This window comes from Habropoda laboriosa, unplaced genomic scaffold (assembly GCF_001263275.1).
Source record: "Habropoda laboriosa isolate 0110345459 unplaced genomic scaffold, ASM126327v1 scaffold15, whole genome shotgun sequence".
Taxonomy (NCBI): domain Eukaryota; kingdom Metazoa; phylum Arthropoda; class Insecta; order Hymenoptera; family Apidae; genus Habropoda; species Habropoda laboriosa.
Window position 1 is genome coordinate 2,119,364 of NW_017100141.1, and position 18,631 is coordinate 2,137,994.

Consider the following 18,631-nt stretch of genomic DNA (forward strand, 5'->3'; position numbering starts at 1 on the left):
GATGAAATAATTCGACATCCGCGTTTCTCTCATTTCCTCTTTCTCACGCTCAGATTTAAAAAAAAAAAAATTTAGGGACACTGTAGTGTTTTTTACATTCGAACGTGTCACACTTATGACTCACAGCTGTGTATATAGTCCACGGTAAAACATAATCGTGCATCTCGTAACGTGGAAGAAAGGCGATTGTCATTCCACGTGTGTTCCATCTGGACTTACGACAAATACCGCTACGATAGTTTTGTGACCGTTACTTTAGTCAGCGTTGGAGGTACGATAGTGATCGACACAGATATCAATCGTATCCTAGGTTGAAAAGAACGTGAAATATATTTCTGTCTCTTCAAGTAAAGAAGAAGAGCGAAGAAACTGGCGAGGCAAGGACGAAGAGGCTACCCGGTGCGAAAATATGAAGGTTGAAAGGAGGGTGGCTGTGGAGAAGAGAAGAAAGTGGATTTTTCCAACGGTTTTGGAGCCCACAACGGAAAACGAGCTGCAATAAAGTTTACTACGTGGCCCCGCTCACTCTCACGGCGTATTTATAGCTGGTCATTTCCACGGGGCATCCTCCCGTAATTTTCGAGTCGAACGACTCCCCGTGCATCCACGCTGGTCTCTCTTTGCTTTTGCTTTCTTCCGCCAAGGGTGAACTCTTTCTCGACAGAAGAACACGGGTAGAAATGCGTTTCTGAAATTAGAAGACACTCTTGAGTCGAGCACTGAAGATAATTGCTTCTTTATTTGAATCTAAAGTCATCGTATACTTGGACAAAAGTATTTTAATAATTTTCGTAATTTAAGGTGGGAAATCTGAAATTCGGTAAAGGGTTAAGTAGATAGTTAAATACACCAAACATTCCTCGATATTTCACGGTTCTTCCGCTATTCGCAAGGTTGAGAATTTAAAACCCTCTGCGCTCATTTTGCTATGGGAAAGATTGCAAATCGAATCTCCTTTGAAATTTTTTAAAAGTAGCGCAGAAATACACTATACTATTTTATTTAAATATTCAATATATCCCCTATTTCACTATGGTGAGCAAATTTATGGAGGCCCACAGATCTGCTCTCTGTCTTGATTAATCACTTACCAAGTGACAATTACTCAATATCGCTTCTCAGTCAATTATCAAAGAATTAACCATTTCCCTACTCTGAAGTAAGAAATCTGAAATTCGTTAAAGGGCTAAATACACGAAACATTCCTCCACATTTCACGGTTCTTCCGCTATTCCCAACCTCATAGTAGTCGAATTTACCTTCATAATTGAACAACATACGTACTCTCATATTTAAGCCCACTGTCAACAGTTGCTTCACACACTCCCCACTCGAATTCTATGTCAAAGAAATGGTTCCGGCTGGCCCATTGATCACCATGACGTATGCACCGCGACGCAACGTGTCAAGTTCACTCTGACGTAACCATCGAGACCCACGTGGACGATGACCGCAACTTTGGACGAAGGAAGAACGACGCGTGTCTGAACAAACGACCACCACGGACACCACAGTTTCGATCGAGGAACATCGACTATAGGAAAAACCACCCCCGACGTGTGTCAGTAGCGTGCCGTCTGTTGTTGCTATTGCACGAGTTTCCGTTATCCTGTAACTCGGGGGTGTCCATACTAATTGCCACACGTTTCGCTACAGCGAAGACAGTAGATTTCGTTCCAAGTGACAAAACGGGGAATTTCACACCGGGGGAAGATTCGAAGGAAGTTGGACGAAGTTCGGGTGATGGGACAATTTTGAACGATCTATGAAATTTCGAATGTAAGTGGAGTAGCTTAGAGTACAACTTATGGACACTCGACGATGTACAGTAGTTTCGCAACACTTCACTCTGGGAATTCAACGATTTCTACGTTAATTTTCGCAGCGATCGATCACGCGATTTCATTCAATCCACCGTGAAAATTGAGAGTTTCGAGGATTCGGGGTTTAGAAACTGTAACAAATGAAAAGTTCTGCTTGCAAATTCATTGGAACGAAAGATCGTACATACAATCACTGTAACAAGGAAGTAAAAGTAAAATTCGCATTCTTCTTTCGATTGTCGCGCGATTATCTCGATGAAACGGTATTAGAAAACCAAGTACCATAATTGTCAAACATGCTATGAATTTGACTCGTTGGTTAATTGAAGTGTCTCATTCGAGTAGAACGAATTCACCGCCGATCTTATTTGCTTTCACTTCGAAAATCCGCCGGTGAACCGCGTTCATTCTCGATTCAAAACGAAAGGTGTTACTGAAGTCGTCAACTCCCGTGCTTGTTCCTTATGAATAAAAGTTTCTACAAACCCGCGTACCAAGAAACGTTGATCGATGCGGCTGAAGAGAAAAAGAAGAAAAAAGCTCCGTACAGAGTATCTACGTAGCTACTTTCGTTTAATCGTCGAATTATACAGGCGGTTTTGTTCAATGCTCAATTCTCTCCTTCATCTATCGATGAGCGGCCGCGGAATTTCTACTCGGAATCCCAATTAGCGTGTACAACTTTCGCTTGAACTGCACCAACGTGTAATTATCATCCCGTATGTAAGCGGGTAATTAAACGGCGTGTTGTTGTATAAATTTTCGTTCTTCTACGTGGACGAAAGACTTTCGCTATTGTGAATCCTGGAAAATGAGCCATTTCACTTTTCTCGATCGACTCATCATGATCCGCGGGTATGAAATAGATTGTTCGATTGTTCGGGCTCGTCTCGTGAGAACGACACCGATCGCACGATTTGTGAAGATCAGCCAAGATTCGCTTCTTTCCTTTGTCGTTGAATTTCTGTGGATTAATTTCTCTTTCTTCGAACGACTTCGAAGAATTAGATTGTTTCAAGTTTCGAGGGGCTCGTAGAGAATGTAATTTATGATTGGTGCGAAGGTGGACGAATGGTGCTTGTGAAGAATCCGTCGCCTTCCCGAGGCGAGAGTCTTCAAAAAGAAAATGCAAAGAGGGATAAGGGGAAGAGTCGCGTGTCACGCGGCAATAGCCCGTCGAATCAGGCTACTTCCAGGGGGAATAGTCCGGGGAAGACCGCTTCCAGGGGGAATAGTCCGGGGAAGAGCACTTCCAGAGGGAATAGTCCAGGAAGGAGCAGTTCTGGTGTCAAAGTAATTGGGAAGAGTAGCTTGCTGCAGTCTCGCGGAAACGAGTGAGTATATTTTTAACACTTTTAGTCGATTAAGACACTCTCTAGAAATCGGGAAATTAAAGAAAATCGGTTACTATTCTATTTTAATTGAGAAGTAAAAATGAGTGGTTGGGAAGAATTGTTTGCTATAGACTCGAGGAAATGAGTGAGTATTTTTTTAACACTTTAATTTGACTGAGACACTTTCTAGAAATTAGGAGATTAAGGAAAATTGAATTTTCAATATTTCACTTTTTTCAAATTCTTATTCTACTTAAACTGAGAAGTAAAAATGTGTAATTAGGAAGAATAGCTTACTGTAAACTCATGGAAATGACAGAGAATTATTTTTGACACTGTAATTCGATTGAGACACCTTCTAGAAATTAGGAAATTAAGGAAAATCGAGTTTTCAATATTTCACTTTTTTCCAATTCTTATTCTACTTAAACTGAGAAGTAAAAATGTGTAATTAGGAAGAATAGCTTACTGTAAACTCATGGAAATGACAGAGAATTATTTTTGACACTGTAATTCGATTGAGACACCTTCTAGAAATTAGGAAATTAAGGAAAATCGAGTTTTCAATATTTCACTTTTTTCCAATTCTTATTCTACTTAAACTGAGAAGTAAAAATGTGTAATTAGGAAGAATAGCTTACTGTAAACTCATGGAAATGACAGAGAATTATTTTTGACACTGTAATTCGATTGAGACACCTTCTAGAAATTAGGAAATTAAGGAAAATCGAGTTTTCAATATTTCACTTTTTTAACATTCTTATTGTATTTAAATTGAGAAGTACAAATGAGTAGTTGGGAAGAATAGCTTGCCACAAACTCATGATAACAAGTGAGTATTCTTTGAACAACTTCGAGAAATTGGTAAATTAAGGAAAATCGAATTTTCAATATTTCACTTTTTTCAAATTCTTATTCTACTTAAACTGAGAAGTAAAAATGTGCAATTAGGAAGAATAGCTTGCCACAAACTCATGATAACAAGTGAGTATTCTTTGAACAACTTTGAGAAATTGGAAAATTAAGGAAAATCGAATTTTCAATATTTCACTTTTTTAACATTCTTATTATATTTAAATTGAGAAGTACAAATGAGTAGTTGGGAAGAATAGCTTGCCACAAACTCATGATAACAAGTAAGTATTCTTTGAACAACTTTGAGAAATTGGAAAATTAAGGAAAATCGAATTTTCAATATTTCACTTTTTTGTCTTTCTTATTCCATTTAAATTGTAACAAGAGTACATATACATAAAATCTCTCAAGAGTATGTATTTTGATATTTCAATTCGATCAAGACACCTTCGATTGATCACGGTTCAAGAAATCATGGAAAATCGTGTTTCCAAGGATTCGCCGTTCTTCGTCGTTCCCATTTTACTGAAATCCCGAACTAAAAATAACCGAGTAATTTCCATAACTACGGCGAACACAACGAAAGTTCCTTAAATAAGCCGTGTTAACACTATCTGATGGAACATCAACGCTTCCACAGCAATTTTGCGTAAGTGGACAGTGTAAGCAAACGTTTACGTAGGAAACTATCGATTCGCTTTTCAACGTTCCTGCGAAAGAACCTAATCGATGCAACGATTACTCTCTCTCTCTCTGTCCACCCTTCCCTTCTTTCACCAACGCAGATACATAAACGATAACGTCCTTGCGTATCGATCAATTTATGAATATTGTATAGATTACGCGTACATTATCACCGGTAAATAAGAAGAACGTCCCTTTCCTTCTGATCGATTTTTCATACAGCGATAACCAAGACCTGTCAGATAATCATTACCGAGAAGTCGCTTATCTTCGCAATCTTACGATAACGCGCAATTATTAGCACGCAAATCGAAGGAAGAAAGAGAATACAAAAAAAAAAAAAATAAGACACGAAATAAACGATAAAAATCGCGAAACTTCCGGCTGTCGACGAAAAAAAAAGGAAACCGAACAGCCGCGAAGGAATATTGACCGACGGAAAATTACCGCAGCGAAATTATCGCGAACGATGGTCGACGACGATCATTCGCATTAGCGGCTCGTCGGAAAGATTGTCGAATGGGAAACTATGCGGAATCGGAGTAGATTTCGAAAGGGAGAACCTATGAATAAATTGGTGGTTGAAGAAGTTGACGGGTGAATTAGTGAATCGAATCGTTTCCTGGTAAATTCTCTAGAAGATCCAGGCCAATAGATAACACACAAGTTGGATGGTAACGCGTCGAAGGAGCTGTTGCGACTTGGTCGTTCGATTTAATTTTCCTACAGTCGAGGAGGAGGGTTTGCTCGTGTGTAAACTCACCCTCGATCGTTTCGTTCAGCTACAGACATTGATAGACATACGTCGCAGTTGCGACACATTTCGATGCCGAGTATCGATTGCGGGACCTTGCCGGCTTGTCTCCTTTCTGTCGGTCAATATCGCGACGATCGCGAGCCCGTGTAAAAGAGATCTTTGCGTTCAGACACGTGAAACGCGTATTTTCCCTGCCGCGGGCTGGTTTTTATGGGTGGAAATGAATAACACCGCGGGTGGAATGACGTTGAATAAAATGGGGAAACGAAATGTGGTCTTTCGACGGTTTTAGTCAGCTGGGAAGAGGGAGAGACCGGATTGTCGAGGGGAGAGCTCTTCGAATTGTACCTATAATATTTTTGTATTCATTTTTTCAATCAAACTTTTATGCATTCTTTTATTTAAAAATAAAAATAAAAATTAATGTGAACTCTTCGTAGGCGAACATATTTTCTGACACTTTGTGGGCCTAATTTTCATACTGTTGTAACGTTTTTAGTCTGCTGGGAAGAGGGAGAGACTGAATTGTCGAAAGGAGAGCTCTTCGAATTGCATATTTTTATATTAATGTTTTGATTAAATTTTTAAAAATGAAATTTCGTAGGCAAACATATTTTCTGACACTTCGTGGGTCTAATTTTCATACTGTTCTAGGCTTTAACGAGATACGAAAGCATTCTGGAATGCTTATTGAAGTCTCTACTGCATTATAAAATTGTTCGTCAAGTCAGATGTTTCAAACTTTCCTCAATAAATATAAAAATTCTTTTGGAATATTTACAACAGCGAAATTTGATTAGAGTCTTAATCATAAATGAGCCAAGTTAATATTAGAACGGCCAGCTGGGTCAAAAGTGACCCATTAGCGACTTTCCCAAAAGTGAATGTTTTATCTAACTGAAACCTCGTCGAAAAATTACATTTATATAAAAATCCGATTGAAAATTATCCAATTTCTCGAAGTAATCAGAGATAACTGTATCGGTGAAATGGTTTACAGTCGTTAATCTCCGAATATTAGTCATACATTTTCTGTCGAAGCAGCGAAAGATAGCGTCCAGGAAAGAGGAACACATTATCGAGCAAATACGTGATCTATTATCATACGATACTGCCAGACAATTTTATCGATGACCAATGCAACTCGGATCCGTGAACCGAATTACAAATACGCGAAACACGAACACATACCGCAGACGCCATTAGCAAGTGTAGATATACCAAGATCTCGCTGATGAATCACTAAAAAAACTAGCTCTAGATCATGATAATTAATCAAGTCCGTGTCTCTTTGAAAAAATCGACCCGCGTAACGTAATTCTAATCGATAAATGGTCATTTCGCGAGGCTGGACGTGTCAAAGCTCGCGTGATTAAGCGAATAAAGCACGTGAACACGATCGAAATAACGAAAGCACTCGCTAATGCTGGGAAAAATGACCAATCGAAATTCTCCCTTTAATTCTCATTACAATATTTTTTTTTCATGATCCTCGTGAAAATTTCGCTAGATTAAGCGAACGAGGCACGTGAACGCGATCGAAATAAGGAAAGCTCTTGCTAATGTTAGGAAATTCACCCTCTAATTTTCATTAGAACAATTTTTCTTTCCATAATACATACTCTTGAAAGTTCCAGAACTGAGAATCGAAATTCATCCTCTACTTTTCATTAGAACAATTCTTTTTCTATAACACTCGTGGAAATTTCAAAACTGAGAATCGAAATTCACCCTCTACTTTTCATTAGAACAATTTTTTCCCACAATACTCGTGAAAGTTTCAAAGCTGAGAATCGAAATTCACCCTTTAATTCTCATTACAACATTTTTTTTTCATGATCCTCGTGAAAATTTCGCTAGATTAAACGAACGAGGCAGGTGAACGCGATCGAAATAAGGAAAGCTCCCGCTAACGCTAGGAGAAACGACGAATCGAAATTCACCCTGTAATTTTCATTAGAACATTTCCTTTTCATAATACTCTTACTGAAAGCTTCACCAGTACGAACGATTGCAATTCGTGAAAGCTTATCGATTGTACCACGTCGATGCTTCACCGCACACACACACGTGGCGATTCGAGCGGTCGCTTTTTATCACGCTTTTAACATAATTGTAATTTCCGCTGGCGAATACATTAGAAGGTCGCGATGCAGGATAAACTCGGGGTCTTCGAATAGTTTCACGTAACCTATGCTCGATAATCGTGTCGCCGTTAAAATCGACACTATCGTTGCATTCTTCGCGGAATTACGTCATAGAACGAGAAAATTGTCACCTCATGTTTTCACAGGAGTGTGATGAGTAAAGTGTTTTTTTTTTTTCCTATTTTTTGGGTCGATTGGAAAATGTGAGAAAGCTTCGTGAAAATAATAAAATTAAACTCAAAATAATAAAAATTTTTACTAATGTAACAGTTTCCTTACCCCTTTTATAAAGAAAAAGTCATGGCCCACTAGTGGGGTAATTCCAGCCAAATGCCCTTTTTTAGTTTTTTGTTTCCAATTTTATTGCAATGTAAATTTATACCTTCTCGGCCATGCTGATACAAACCAGGCACTTCAAGCTATCAATTAATATAAAAAAATTAAGAAATGTGTCACTTGTTCAAATTTTACAGCATTTCTTGCTTATGCAGCCGGCATTACCCCGCTCTCCCCTGTATGGAGGATAAATGGACGACTGAGAAATTGAAATTTCTACGCGTGCAATTCGAAGCTTTCACGGTCACACCGTGACGATTGTTATCGGCCGTCCAGTGGAAACTAACCGTAATAGACGTATATTATAACAACAAAATTTCAAACGTTAAATTGTTCCCGTGATTTGTGTAACTTAGATCGTAGATTTCGTTAGAGCAGCGCCTTTCTTCAACACGTTCCACGAGAGAATTGCTGCGATTTACCGGAGCGTTGAAACGAAGTTAAAAAGTCACGTTTAAATGTTTAATTATAGAAAAAATATCCATACGAGTTCAGTTCTTGATACTCTTATCTTTCTTTTTCGTATATTTTGCATAACTTTGTTTTTCGTTTAACACGTTCGATGCAATGGACGCAGCGTATGCGGTCTAGATATTCCGGTGGCAGTGAACGTGTTAATGAAAGTTTTATTTAGGGAAATTGACGTGGTGCACCGTAGTCACCTACTGTACACGCGACGTGGAAAGCTTCAATATGGTTAAAGGGAGCTTCGCAAGCTTCGTGAGCTTTCGGAGCTTACTTCAAGATTCTATTAGTGAAAATTCATTAATTTTCCTGCTCTCCAGAAAAGAAAAATCGTGGAATAATTATGCTGTTCGTTTTAGCTATTCTTGGATGCTTTGGAAGCTTACTTTAAGATTCCAAAAAGGAAAGATTCTATCAACGAAAATTCGTTAAGTTTCCTGCACTCGAGAAAAGTAAAATCCTGGAATAATTATGCAATTCATTTCAGCTATTCTCCCAATATTAACCCTTTACCTACTGTACGCCACTACAGTGGCTTTCCTCTAAATTCTAACTAACATTTTCGTTATGGAAAACCACTACGGTGGCTAACTTATTCATCTCACGTTGAAATCCGTGTAAATTACTTTCGCATGTTTCGATTCGAACTTTTCTTCTATTGTTTTTCAAAGTATCAACGTCGTTTACGCGAAACTTCACCGTGGCTGAAAGGTTAAAGGAAGCACATCTTTCTCGGGAAACCTAGTTAACGTCCACTTAAATTATTGTTTATCCAAGCAATCAGTCGTTTTCAATATCACGATAAACTTGGTGTACCGAAGGAGGGAAAAAAGGCGAAATCATAAACGAACCTTGGTCAATCACGCGATTTTTCTTCGACAGGTTCAGTTAGCCAAATTGATTGAACCTCCTCTATTATTTAGCCAACGTGATAGGGAGGTCAATCGTGAGACGTTCGATCGTGATAAGGGAGAGAACGATGTTACGATTCTACGAGAGAACGTTAGTTTTAATTTTTTCATTTCTAGACAAATTTCTAGCTGTCCGATTGTCTCGATTTCAGGACTGGCAGCATCGAGAGGCTGGTCGATGGAGACAAGAGAGTGATCGCCACTAAACATTTACTTCCAGAGAATAACATAAATGTAGTCGTCAGGTAAATATACAAAATTAATGAATTTTCTAGAATTAATCAAAGCACAAGGTGTAATAGTTACTCTAAAAAATATTCTTTGCCATTTGCAAAATTGCGTAATTATAGCACTGTGAAATATACGTCAGCTAAAATTTGGTCGTTTCAAGTATTACAGTTCAACTTCTGAAATATCTTCCGATGGTACATTTGTGTATTAAAAAATATCCCAAAAAAATAAAATGAAAAGTGACAATATTTCACTCGTGACACTTTTCTCGAAGGGATGTATACGACACAAGTTTGTCTTATTTAAAGTATCAAACCTTATTTAAAATATTTTTCCATGTCCATTGATTATTTTTGTTAGGATTCAAAATATTCTCAGGAATAATTATACAATATCGATTTCACAATGAATTCCTCGTTATCCAGAGTACGCCCGCTTAGCGGTAGAGAAGTTAAAGCCGGCGACAATATGGCCGTGCAATTTCCTGGGGACGGTCAGATATACGTGAGTCCATTTCCTTTAACTTCCTTCTCTAGTCGGTTTTAAATAGTAACTAAGACGCACAGATAATACCCTCGATAATTCGATACAACAACCTTCTTTCACCTTTTTTCCTCTCGTAAGGCTTTTAATTAAAACGTAAACTCGTCAGTATCGTAAATTCACGACGACTTTTATCGCTTGGCACTGTACAGTGCGAAGGAACTCCGGCTGGCGGGGACAAGAAAGGCAAATTATTTTCGTACAACGTGGTGTTCGAGCCCACGGCCACTCAGGAGGACATCTTACAATTCTCTGGCGTGAAGAAGCTCATCGAAATGGCGGTGGAAGGGTTCAGTTGCACCGCTTTCTGCTACGGACAAACCGGAAGTGGAAAGACTCATACACTTACTGGACCTCCTGGGATGGTTGGAACCTTTTTCGAAACTTCTGTCTCTTTTTTTTCCGCTTTTCTCCTTTTTTTTTTCTTACGATGGGAAGAAGTGTATCTTCAGAAATTCATTCCTTCCTCTTTCTTCCTTACGATGGGAACGAAGTGTACTTTCAGAAATTAATTTTTTTCTTACGATGGGAAGAAGTGTATCTTTAGAAATTCACTTCTTTCTCTTTATTTCTTACGATGGGAATGAAGTGTACTTTCAGAAATTCATTTCCTTCTCCTCTTCTTACGATGGAAATGAAGTGTACTTTTAGAAATTCATTTCCTTCTCCTCTTCTTACGATGGAAATGAAGTGTACTTTCAGAAATTCATTTCCTTCTCCCTTTCTTACGATGAGAACGAAGTGTACTTTCAGAAATTCACTTCCTTTCTCCTTTTCTTACGATGGGAACGAAGTGTATTTTCAGAAATTCATTTCCTTCTCCTCTTCTTACGATGGAAATGAAGTGTACTTTCAGAAATTCATTTCCTTCTCCTTTTCTTACGATGGAAATGAAGTGTACTTCCAGAAATTCACTTTTTTTCTTACGGTGGAAACGAAGTGTACTTTCATACATTTATTTTTCTTCTCACAATGGGAACGAAGTGTACCTTCAGAAATTCATTTTTCTTCTCTTTTCTTCTTACGATGGGAACGAAGTGTACTCTGAGAAAGTTTCAGCCAGGAAGTGTATACCAAATGACGTTACGAATAATGTATTAAAACAGTTGGCCAAGTTGTACACCACGTATAAACTTAACGGAAAGGTTAATACTGATCGACGTGCGTAGATAAGATAATGACAAAGTAGAAACGATGCCTGTTCTACTTGTTGTTGACGAAATATACCACGTGATCACGGACATAAATAAAATTATCAATGAATGGTTAAGAATGGAACGATTAATCCTGTCACTTTCTGACAGAATTGACGTCTGTATACTATCCTTTTTTTATTTTGACATGTTCAAGAAGTACGAGCACCAAGTAAACTTAACTTAATCCTACAAATTATTCACGACGTACGACTATTCTCGATATGTTACCATTTTTAGCTTAACCGTCAATTTTGTATAATATGAAAATATGAAAATTTAACGTCGTAGAAATACAGGCTTCCAAGAGACATCGATCCTTCTTATTTATACAAACTATTCCAAGATTGACAAGTTCTCCTGAATTTCACATTACTTCTGTCGTAGAATAATCATGGAAAAATTATCGATTTAATTCGATAATTAGATAGAGAAATTTTTCCGTCAATTCGAAAGGACGAAAATAATCAATTTTTGCGTCAGTTTGAAAGCATGAGTCCCTACTCCGAGGAGCACGGCCTGGTCTTCCGGTCTTTCGTCTACCTGTTCAAATTGCTGCAAGAGCGAGAAGAATGTAACTTCGTACTGAAAGCTTCCTTTCTGGAGATCTACAACGAGAAGGTCAGTCTTTTCTTACAGAATTAACGTACAGCTTCAGAGATCGTCGTTTCACCAGTTGCATTTCAACTGTGAACCACAGGTAATAGATCTGTTAAATCCTGGAACGTCGAGGAAACCCTTAATGGTACGATGGAGCAAAAAGACCCGAGGTTTCTTCGTGGAGAATCTTTTCACCGTCGAATGCGTGGAGCTTGACGACCTTTTGGCTGTTCTCGAGGAAGGTAGCTGTTATCGATCTTCACCTTTGCACCTTGACAGATGGACTTTAACCCCTTTTAATCGATTATCTGCACGCAACGACGTGTCTCGCCGGTGAACATACTGAATCTAACTGGAATATCGATGCTCGCGAGAGTACACAAGGCTTATCCGGAAAGTAAAGATACAAAAGCCGTCGAAATTTTGTCCAGCTCAGATAAGAGAACTGAGATGAAAATCACTGGAGCTCTTCTCGAGGTTCATGGTTATACCGCGGTGGATGATCCGAAAATTCTCAGGAAAAACTGTCTGAGCGGAGAAGATTGAATTGGTTGGAGATTGAATTGACGTCTTCATTTCTAAGACGTTTCTACTCGAGTGAAGTGTAATCTCGCGCCGACAATAGAGAGCCAGAAAGTCTACGTTTACGTCGGTATAGCAACCACACTCCGAAGGAAATTCCACCCTGGCCTAGATCTGACGTCTCTTTACTCTCCGGAGAAGTTTTGTCATTTTCGAAATTTTGGAAAATCTTCGAATCTATGAAATTTGGGAAAATCTTCGAATTTCTCGGAGAGCTAGAGAATCTTCGTCAGTATAGTCACCTTAAGAAAATTCCTCTGTGGCCTAGATGCGGTATTCCTTAAATTCCTGACGAACCTCGTAATTTAGAAAATTTGTAAAATTCGTGAAATTCATGAAATTCGTAAAAGCGATCCAAGAAGTCTACTTCTACGTCGATACAGTGACCGCACCCTAAGAAAAATTCCGCTGTAGCCTAGACACGATGTATCTTCACTTTCCAGACAAGTGTTATAATTTACGAGATTTGCAAAATTCGAACGGTCACTCGAGAGAATTTAGAAAATTTGCGAAAAATTTATCGCAGAAAAGTGAGTGAAAGTTCCAAGTTAATTGGTACTAACTGTTTTCCATTTTACATGGACTTTCTTCAGGGATGAGAAATAGATCTGTCGGCTCGCACAACATGAACGATCACTCGAGCAGAAGTCACAGTATCCTCACGGTGAACATCACCTTTGAGCAACAGGTGAATACCCTAATTATCGCTTAATAAACAGCTAAATTAAACTGAGCTGTATTGACATCGACAGATGGATAACAGCGTGTTCATCTCGAGACAAGGGAAGATTAATTTCGTCGACCTGGCTGGCAGCGAGATGACGAAGAAAACACAGAGCGAGGGGAAAACTCTGGAGGAAGCGAACAACATCAACAAAAGCCTGATGGTTTTAGGTAGAATAAAAAAAAATTAATTTCTCCAACGTTTATCTCGTAAATCGGAGTGTAGAACGTATATCGTGCAATCGGTGCACGTTTTATATTACAAGTCGGAAACTTCACCGTGTCAATTATGCAGAAGTATTGTACGAATCGATTTGGTCGAACGAAAGGGCGCAAGCTTTGCCCGCAACATCAACGTCTGTGGAGCAATCGATAGGCGCACCTGATGGTGCGAATTACGTAAACTCGCCAACATCATGTTCCTAAGAAATTTTCCACTTTTTTCCCACAAGGTTACTGCATATCTTCGTTGAGCGATGGAAAACGCAAAGGTGGTCATATTCCGTACCGGGACAGCAAACTGACCAAGCTTCTGGCAGACAGTTTGGCTGGAAACGGTGTTACCTTGATGGTAAATAATGTTATTCTAATTGCAACAACTTAATAATTTATACATTCAACGTGTTCAAGACTGCAGAGAAATTCATATCGATTTTACCTAAATTTATTATCATTGATACTGAATTTTTCAGTTTCCAATCTTTTCATAGAACATTATCAAATATTGTGATCCACTGGTGGATCCGTTCGATGTTTTCTGTCGTCCATGCTGGAGTGACCCATCGTGGGTCACACTGTCTTGAAGAGTGACTAATCAAACGATTTTCTTCAATCTTCAGATTGCCTGCGTGTCAGCAGCTAGGTCAAACGCAAGTGAAACACTGAACACGCTGAGGTACGCAGCTAGGGTGAAGAAGATTCGAACAAAACCTATCGTGGTAATGGTGAGTGACGATATGTTACGTGCAAGTTTATTTTTCTATTTTTTACTGTGAATTTTCTAAATTCTTCTAATTTGTAATTTTTTGATTACGACTTTTCCCTGTTCATTTCTAAAAAGATCTATAGATCTAAAAGATCTTCGTGCGTTTTATACCGTGAAGCATTATAGTCTGTTCCGAGTACATATTCTCGAATACACAAGCGATACAAGCTAAAATAAACGAAATCTGACTTTATAGGATGCTCGAGATGCACTGATTCTTAGCTTGAAGAGAGAAGTGGGAGCTCTTCAGACGGAAAACGAACACCTGAGGACGGCTCTTCATCTGGGTGGCGACGTTTCGAATATAGTTCGCAGCGAGTCGAAAGGTGGTTGAAAAGAGAAAAAGAAAAACCGTAAGAATCTTCGTATTCCTTATTCCTACTCTTTCGCAAATTCACAGCTGAGAGAAAAGCACCATTGACGCCTCCGGTGGTAGATCTGGATAAATTATCGGAAATGGAACGTCCTGAATTAAGTCAGCTGATCCACGCGTATATAACAGAGAACGAGGCTCTTCGTCGTGAGAATGCAGAATTGTACGCTACCAGGGAGCAAGTGATAAGAGATCAAGAGCTAGTCTGTAGGGAGAATGAAAGATTGCTGAAGAAACTGGAGGACGTAAATTCGTAAGTAGGGCTGGATTTAAGACGATCTTGATATTCAATTAATCTGGTAGGTTCTATTACTGTAGAGTGTGTTGTCGATCACCTATAATACCTGCCAGGCCCACCTATTCGGCGGAAGTGAACGACAACAACAACGAGGACGCACCTGGAGCGACCAACGTCTGGACCAACCCTAACGTGGAACCAACTCCTCTCTCGAGCGTACGTAAAAACGTTGAGAAAGAAAGTGGTATTTGTCTATCTACTTTTTTCGCTTTAATCATAGATGTGATAACATTTGGCAGAAGAACTGTATTTTTTGAAATAAGGAAAATTAAATATTGCAGAGTAAGTTAAATCCTTGACTTCTTCCTTGGAAACTGATTTAATAGAATTACTTTCTTTTCAAACGAATTACATTTTTTTTTAAATAAGAAAAATTGAATATTGCAAATTAAGTTAAGTCCTCGATTTCTTCCTTGGAAGCTGATTTAATAGAATTAGCGAAACGATACCAATTTTATATTGATTTAATTGGCAGGATATGATCAGACATGGACTCTACAGATCAACCACCAGTATGCCAGAGAAGATACAGAAGGAGCTAGACAAACGTAGAATCGTGGGAAGTTACAACAACATAGCAGAAGCGTACAAAGACAAGAGTCATCATCGTCGACACAATTCCTGGGACAATGGAAATGGCACGACGAGAATGAGTCCAGATCAGACGACGTCACCGACAGACGGCAATCAGTAAGCAGCACCAATCGTTGTGATACTGATATATCCAATATTCAAATTAGCGAATCCTTAGATTCCCACTGAAGCCTTTCTTCATAAGAACATACTTTACACCTACTCCCAAATTCTTCTTTAAAAAAATTGTAGCTTCTTTACATATTAAGTTCTTTACTTCAAATATTATTATTATTACACCCTGAAAGATTAAATCCCATCAAACTTGATCTCCTCAAAATCCTTCCTAAAAAGGATTGTAACCTTTTTGCATCCTGAAAAATTGTTATCCACATTGTGGACTAGAAGTTCTGCTAAATGTCCTATAAAACATCATCATTAATGTAAAATAAAGTATAAATTTTAATCAAGTTTAGAAAGGCATTAACCAACTTCAGTCTACAATGTGTGTCCACGTTTAACACAATCGCTACAATTCTATCCGCTAATTGGAGGAACGTGTGATAACAGGTACAAGAAGGCGAACACGCGCCGTACCTCAACAGTCCCTGAAGAGAGGAGACCCTCAGAGACGAACGATCTCCTAGGTGAACCGGTTCAACCGTCTGATCACTCGTACAACGAATCCCCAGACTCGATTCTCAGCGGCCCTCTAGATATGGTGAACTCTGCACCGGGCACAGCAGAGTCCGAAGCGCCAACCGCTCCTTTTCCAGCATTGTCACAGTCCTCTTCGCCGTTTGGCACTCCAGAACCTGAGGACACGGTTTACGTAGCAAGAACGCCGAGAAAATCGAAGGAAAGAGAAGAGGAGACGACGCAACGAGCGTTCGGAAGTCCCATACCAACCGACGAGGATAAACCACTTTGAATAAATCCAGCCAATCAACACGATAGTCGACGATGTATTTTCTATTGTGACGATCTGAATATCAGGTCGAGAGCATTGGGTTGGTTGTAGGGTTGAAAGATTGTATTGGACGAGATGTACGTGGAAAAGTAAGATAGTACGGTGATTCTGTGAAAACGAAAGGTAGAGAGAGGTTATTTTAAGTAGGCAGTTGGAAGTTTGATGTTGGATGTATGTATGTGTTGGTGATAGTAGGATCGAAAGGAGACAAAAATGTTATTAGTTTGTTGTACGGTAAGAGCGCAATAATATCGTGTTTTCAAAGTGATAAAAATGAAGTAGTCGTGTAGTCGAGGTATTATTTCCATGTAGAAGTATATAACTGTGTGTGAGAATTAGGTGTGGATATCTTAAAGATCAGCACTTTTTTCGTGGCGAATTGAAAATGGCTCAGGTTATCGATGCGAATCGTTGAATTCTACCTCTGAATAGTTTAAAAGATGTTCTATAATGGAAATGGTGTGTGGACCATATTACGTGCAATAAAGTATTTGATTTGTTTTGAAAGACCTGGTGTTCTTTTATTTTTTCTTACCTAACTACTTGGTTGAAAAATTGAGCGATTCAATAATTGAATTGCGTATTCCCTTTCCCTGCTCCCTTCAAACCGGATTGTTCTGGAAGTTACCGAGTTGGTTATTGAGCATCGTTTAAAAATAGTATGTTCAATACAAAAGAAAACGTTCCGAGCAAATAAAGTGGGGCGAACATTAAGAAAACATTATTCCTCTTGTTTTCCCCGATAAGAAAAATCTAAAGAAAGATGCGTGACCTATTATGCCTGTTATCGACACAGCTATAGCAATTCTGCAATTGCGTACCAATAAGTCACCGATGATGCATACATAATTTATTAGATAATCATCTTGCCACGTCAGATAAGCAGAAACGAAGAACTGATAGGTTAGATACGGTGTTTCTAGCGAGAATGACGCTTACATAGATGGCGTTTGTTCAGGTACATCAAGTGTAAAATCTTAGAGTAGCGTTCTACCACATTGGCTAGAGCCATTTTAACGTGCAATTAGCACACGACTTGAACGACCAATCGTTTCTTCCTATACATGAGAACCGCCATTTCATTCGCTTGTTTCGCACTCCAATCAGCAGGCCGTGTTCAAATGCAAAATTCATGATGTAACGTTGAGCAACGATGTTGCAACGGAAAACGGCGGAAGTGAGAATATTTCAAATTTCGACGTGGAAATGATCAATTGGTGCTCCTGCCTCGTTTCCCTGTCACGTGTCCTTTCGAAAACCTCGAGCAAAGTGTACAACGAGGAGGAAAAGAAACCGCCTTTGTTTCGTGACACAAAGGCGGCCTCGCTGTTTTACCGATCGCTTGAATCGTTGTCATCCCCACTTTATCGAGGAAGCATCGACACGATTGCGATTGCTGCTGGTGCGACTGCGAGAGAGCAGCAACAGAGCGGATGAAAGAACGAGAATCATTCTTGGATGGACACTGGTATCGCGGAAGAGTGCGAGCACAGTTTAGAAAGGGTAAACTGGAAACGACGAAGAAGCGGAGAACGGGCGACGTGAGGTGCGGCGAGAAAGGGGGAGAAAGAGAGAGAGAGAGAGAGAGAGAGAGCGGGCGCGTGTGGCAAGGTCGGTGCGTGGCGGTGAGAAGTTACGGGCTTTATTAAAGTGCAGTCGGCCGGGTTGAAAAACAATCGACGGACATAATACGGCGCCCCGTGAAGTCCGATGTCTAGTGCTGAGGTGGTGGAGAGCTCCGTTGACCCCCCAGCCAAGAAGCGACGCGTTGCTGCCACCACGGGAGGAGCCGACGACTCGACGACGATCGCAGACATGGCGAAAAATGGTTCGACGTCCCGGGCTTCAGCCGAAATCGACGAGGGTCTATACTCCAGGCAGCTTTACGTCCTCGGCCATGAAGCCATGCGTCGCATGGCATCCTCAGATGTCTTGATATCCGGTCTTGGCGGACTCGGCGTGGAAATTGCTAAGAACGTCATCCTCGGCGGCGTCAAATCCGTTACCTTACACGATGACGCGCTGTGCCAGATCTCGGACCTCGGTTCGCAATTCTATCTTACCGAGGCGGACATAGGTGAGTGGTCTGATACCGCGAATCGCGAAACATGTGAGCGCCTTTTTCAAGAGGAATGCAATATCCTTCGATGATTTGTTACCCGTCCGAATTTTCGTGGCTTCGATCGATTACGATCGCGCGATCTTACGCTTCGGTGATATAATGACGCATACCGTCTTCGTTGGTATT

General features: G+C 39.7%; 2 protein-coding genes across 2 annotated transcripts in view; both read left to right on the top strand.

Moving 5' to 3' along the window:
• The first annotated feature begins 2,894 nt into the window (after positions 1 to 2,894).
• Positions 2,895 to 16,344, top strand: LOC108571494 (kinesin-like protein KIF12). The gene is made up of 16 exons (XM_017933553.1): positions 2,895 to 2,998; positions 3,059 to 3,157; positions 9,465 to 9,557; positions 9,969 to 10,047; positions 10,239 to 10,451; positions 11,763 to 11,900; positions 11,980 to 12,121; positions 13,055 to 13,149; positions 13,214 to 13,355; positions 13,637 to 13,755; positions 14,024 to 14,128; positions 14,366 to 14,495; positions 14,570 to 14,795; positions 14,861 to 14,996; positions 15,316 to 15,530; positions 15,984 to 16,344. Exons 1-16 carry the CDS (start codon positions 2,895 to 2,897, stop codon positions 16,342 to 16,344), a joined length of 2,397 nt encoding a protein of 798 aa, XP_017789042.1.
• A 1,331-nt stretch (positions 16,345 to 17,675) lies between these two features.
• The window catches only part of LOC108571472 (ubiquitin-like modifier-activating enzyme 1), a 4,441-nt gene continuing 3,485 nt past the window's right edge, over positions 17,676 to 18,631 (top strand). Inside the window, exon 1 of the mRNA XM_017933531.1 lies at positions 17,676 to 18,460. Coding sequence (XP_017789020.1) covers positions 18,094 to 18,460 — 367 coding nt within the window. The 5' untranslated portion in view covers positions 17,676 to 18,093. The remainder of the gene's footprint in view (positions 18,461 to 18,631) is intronic.

Bases quoted from the DNA above. Each gene is read 5' to 3' on its own strand.
- LOC108571494 (XM_017933553.1), top strand. From the start codon at position 2,895: ATGGTGCTTGTGAAGAATCCGTCGCCTTCCCGAGGCGAGAGTCTTCAA. The intron at 9,558-9,968 runs GTAAATATACAA...CTCGTTATCCAG, and splicing joins AACATAAATGTAGTCGTCAG to AGTACGCCCGCTTAGCGGTA. The intron at 15,531-15,983 runs GTAAGCAGCACC...GTGTGATAACAG, and splicing joins TCACCGACAGACGGCAATCA to GTACAAGAAGGCGAACACGC.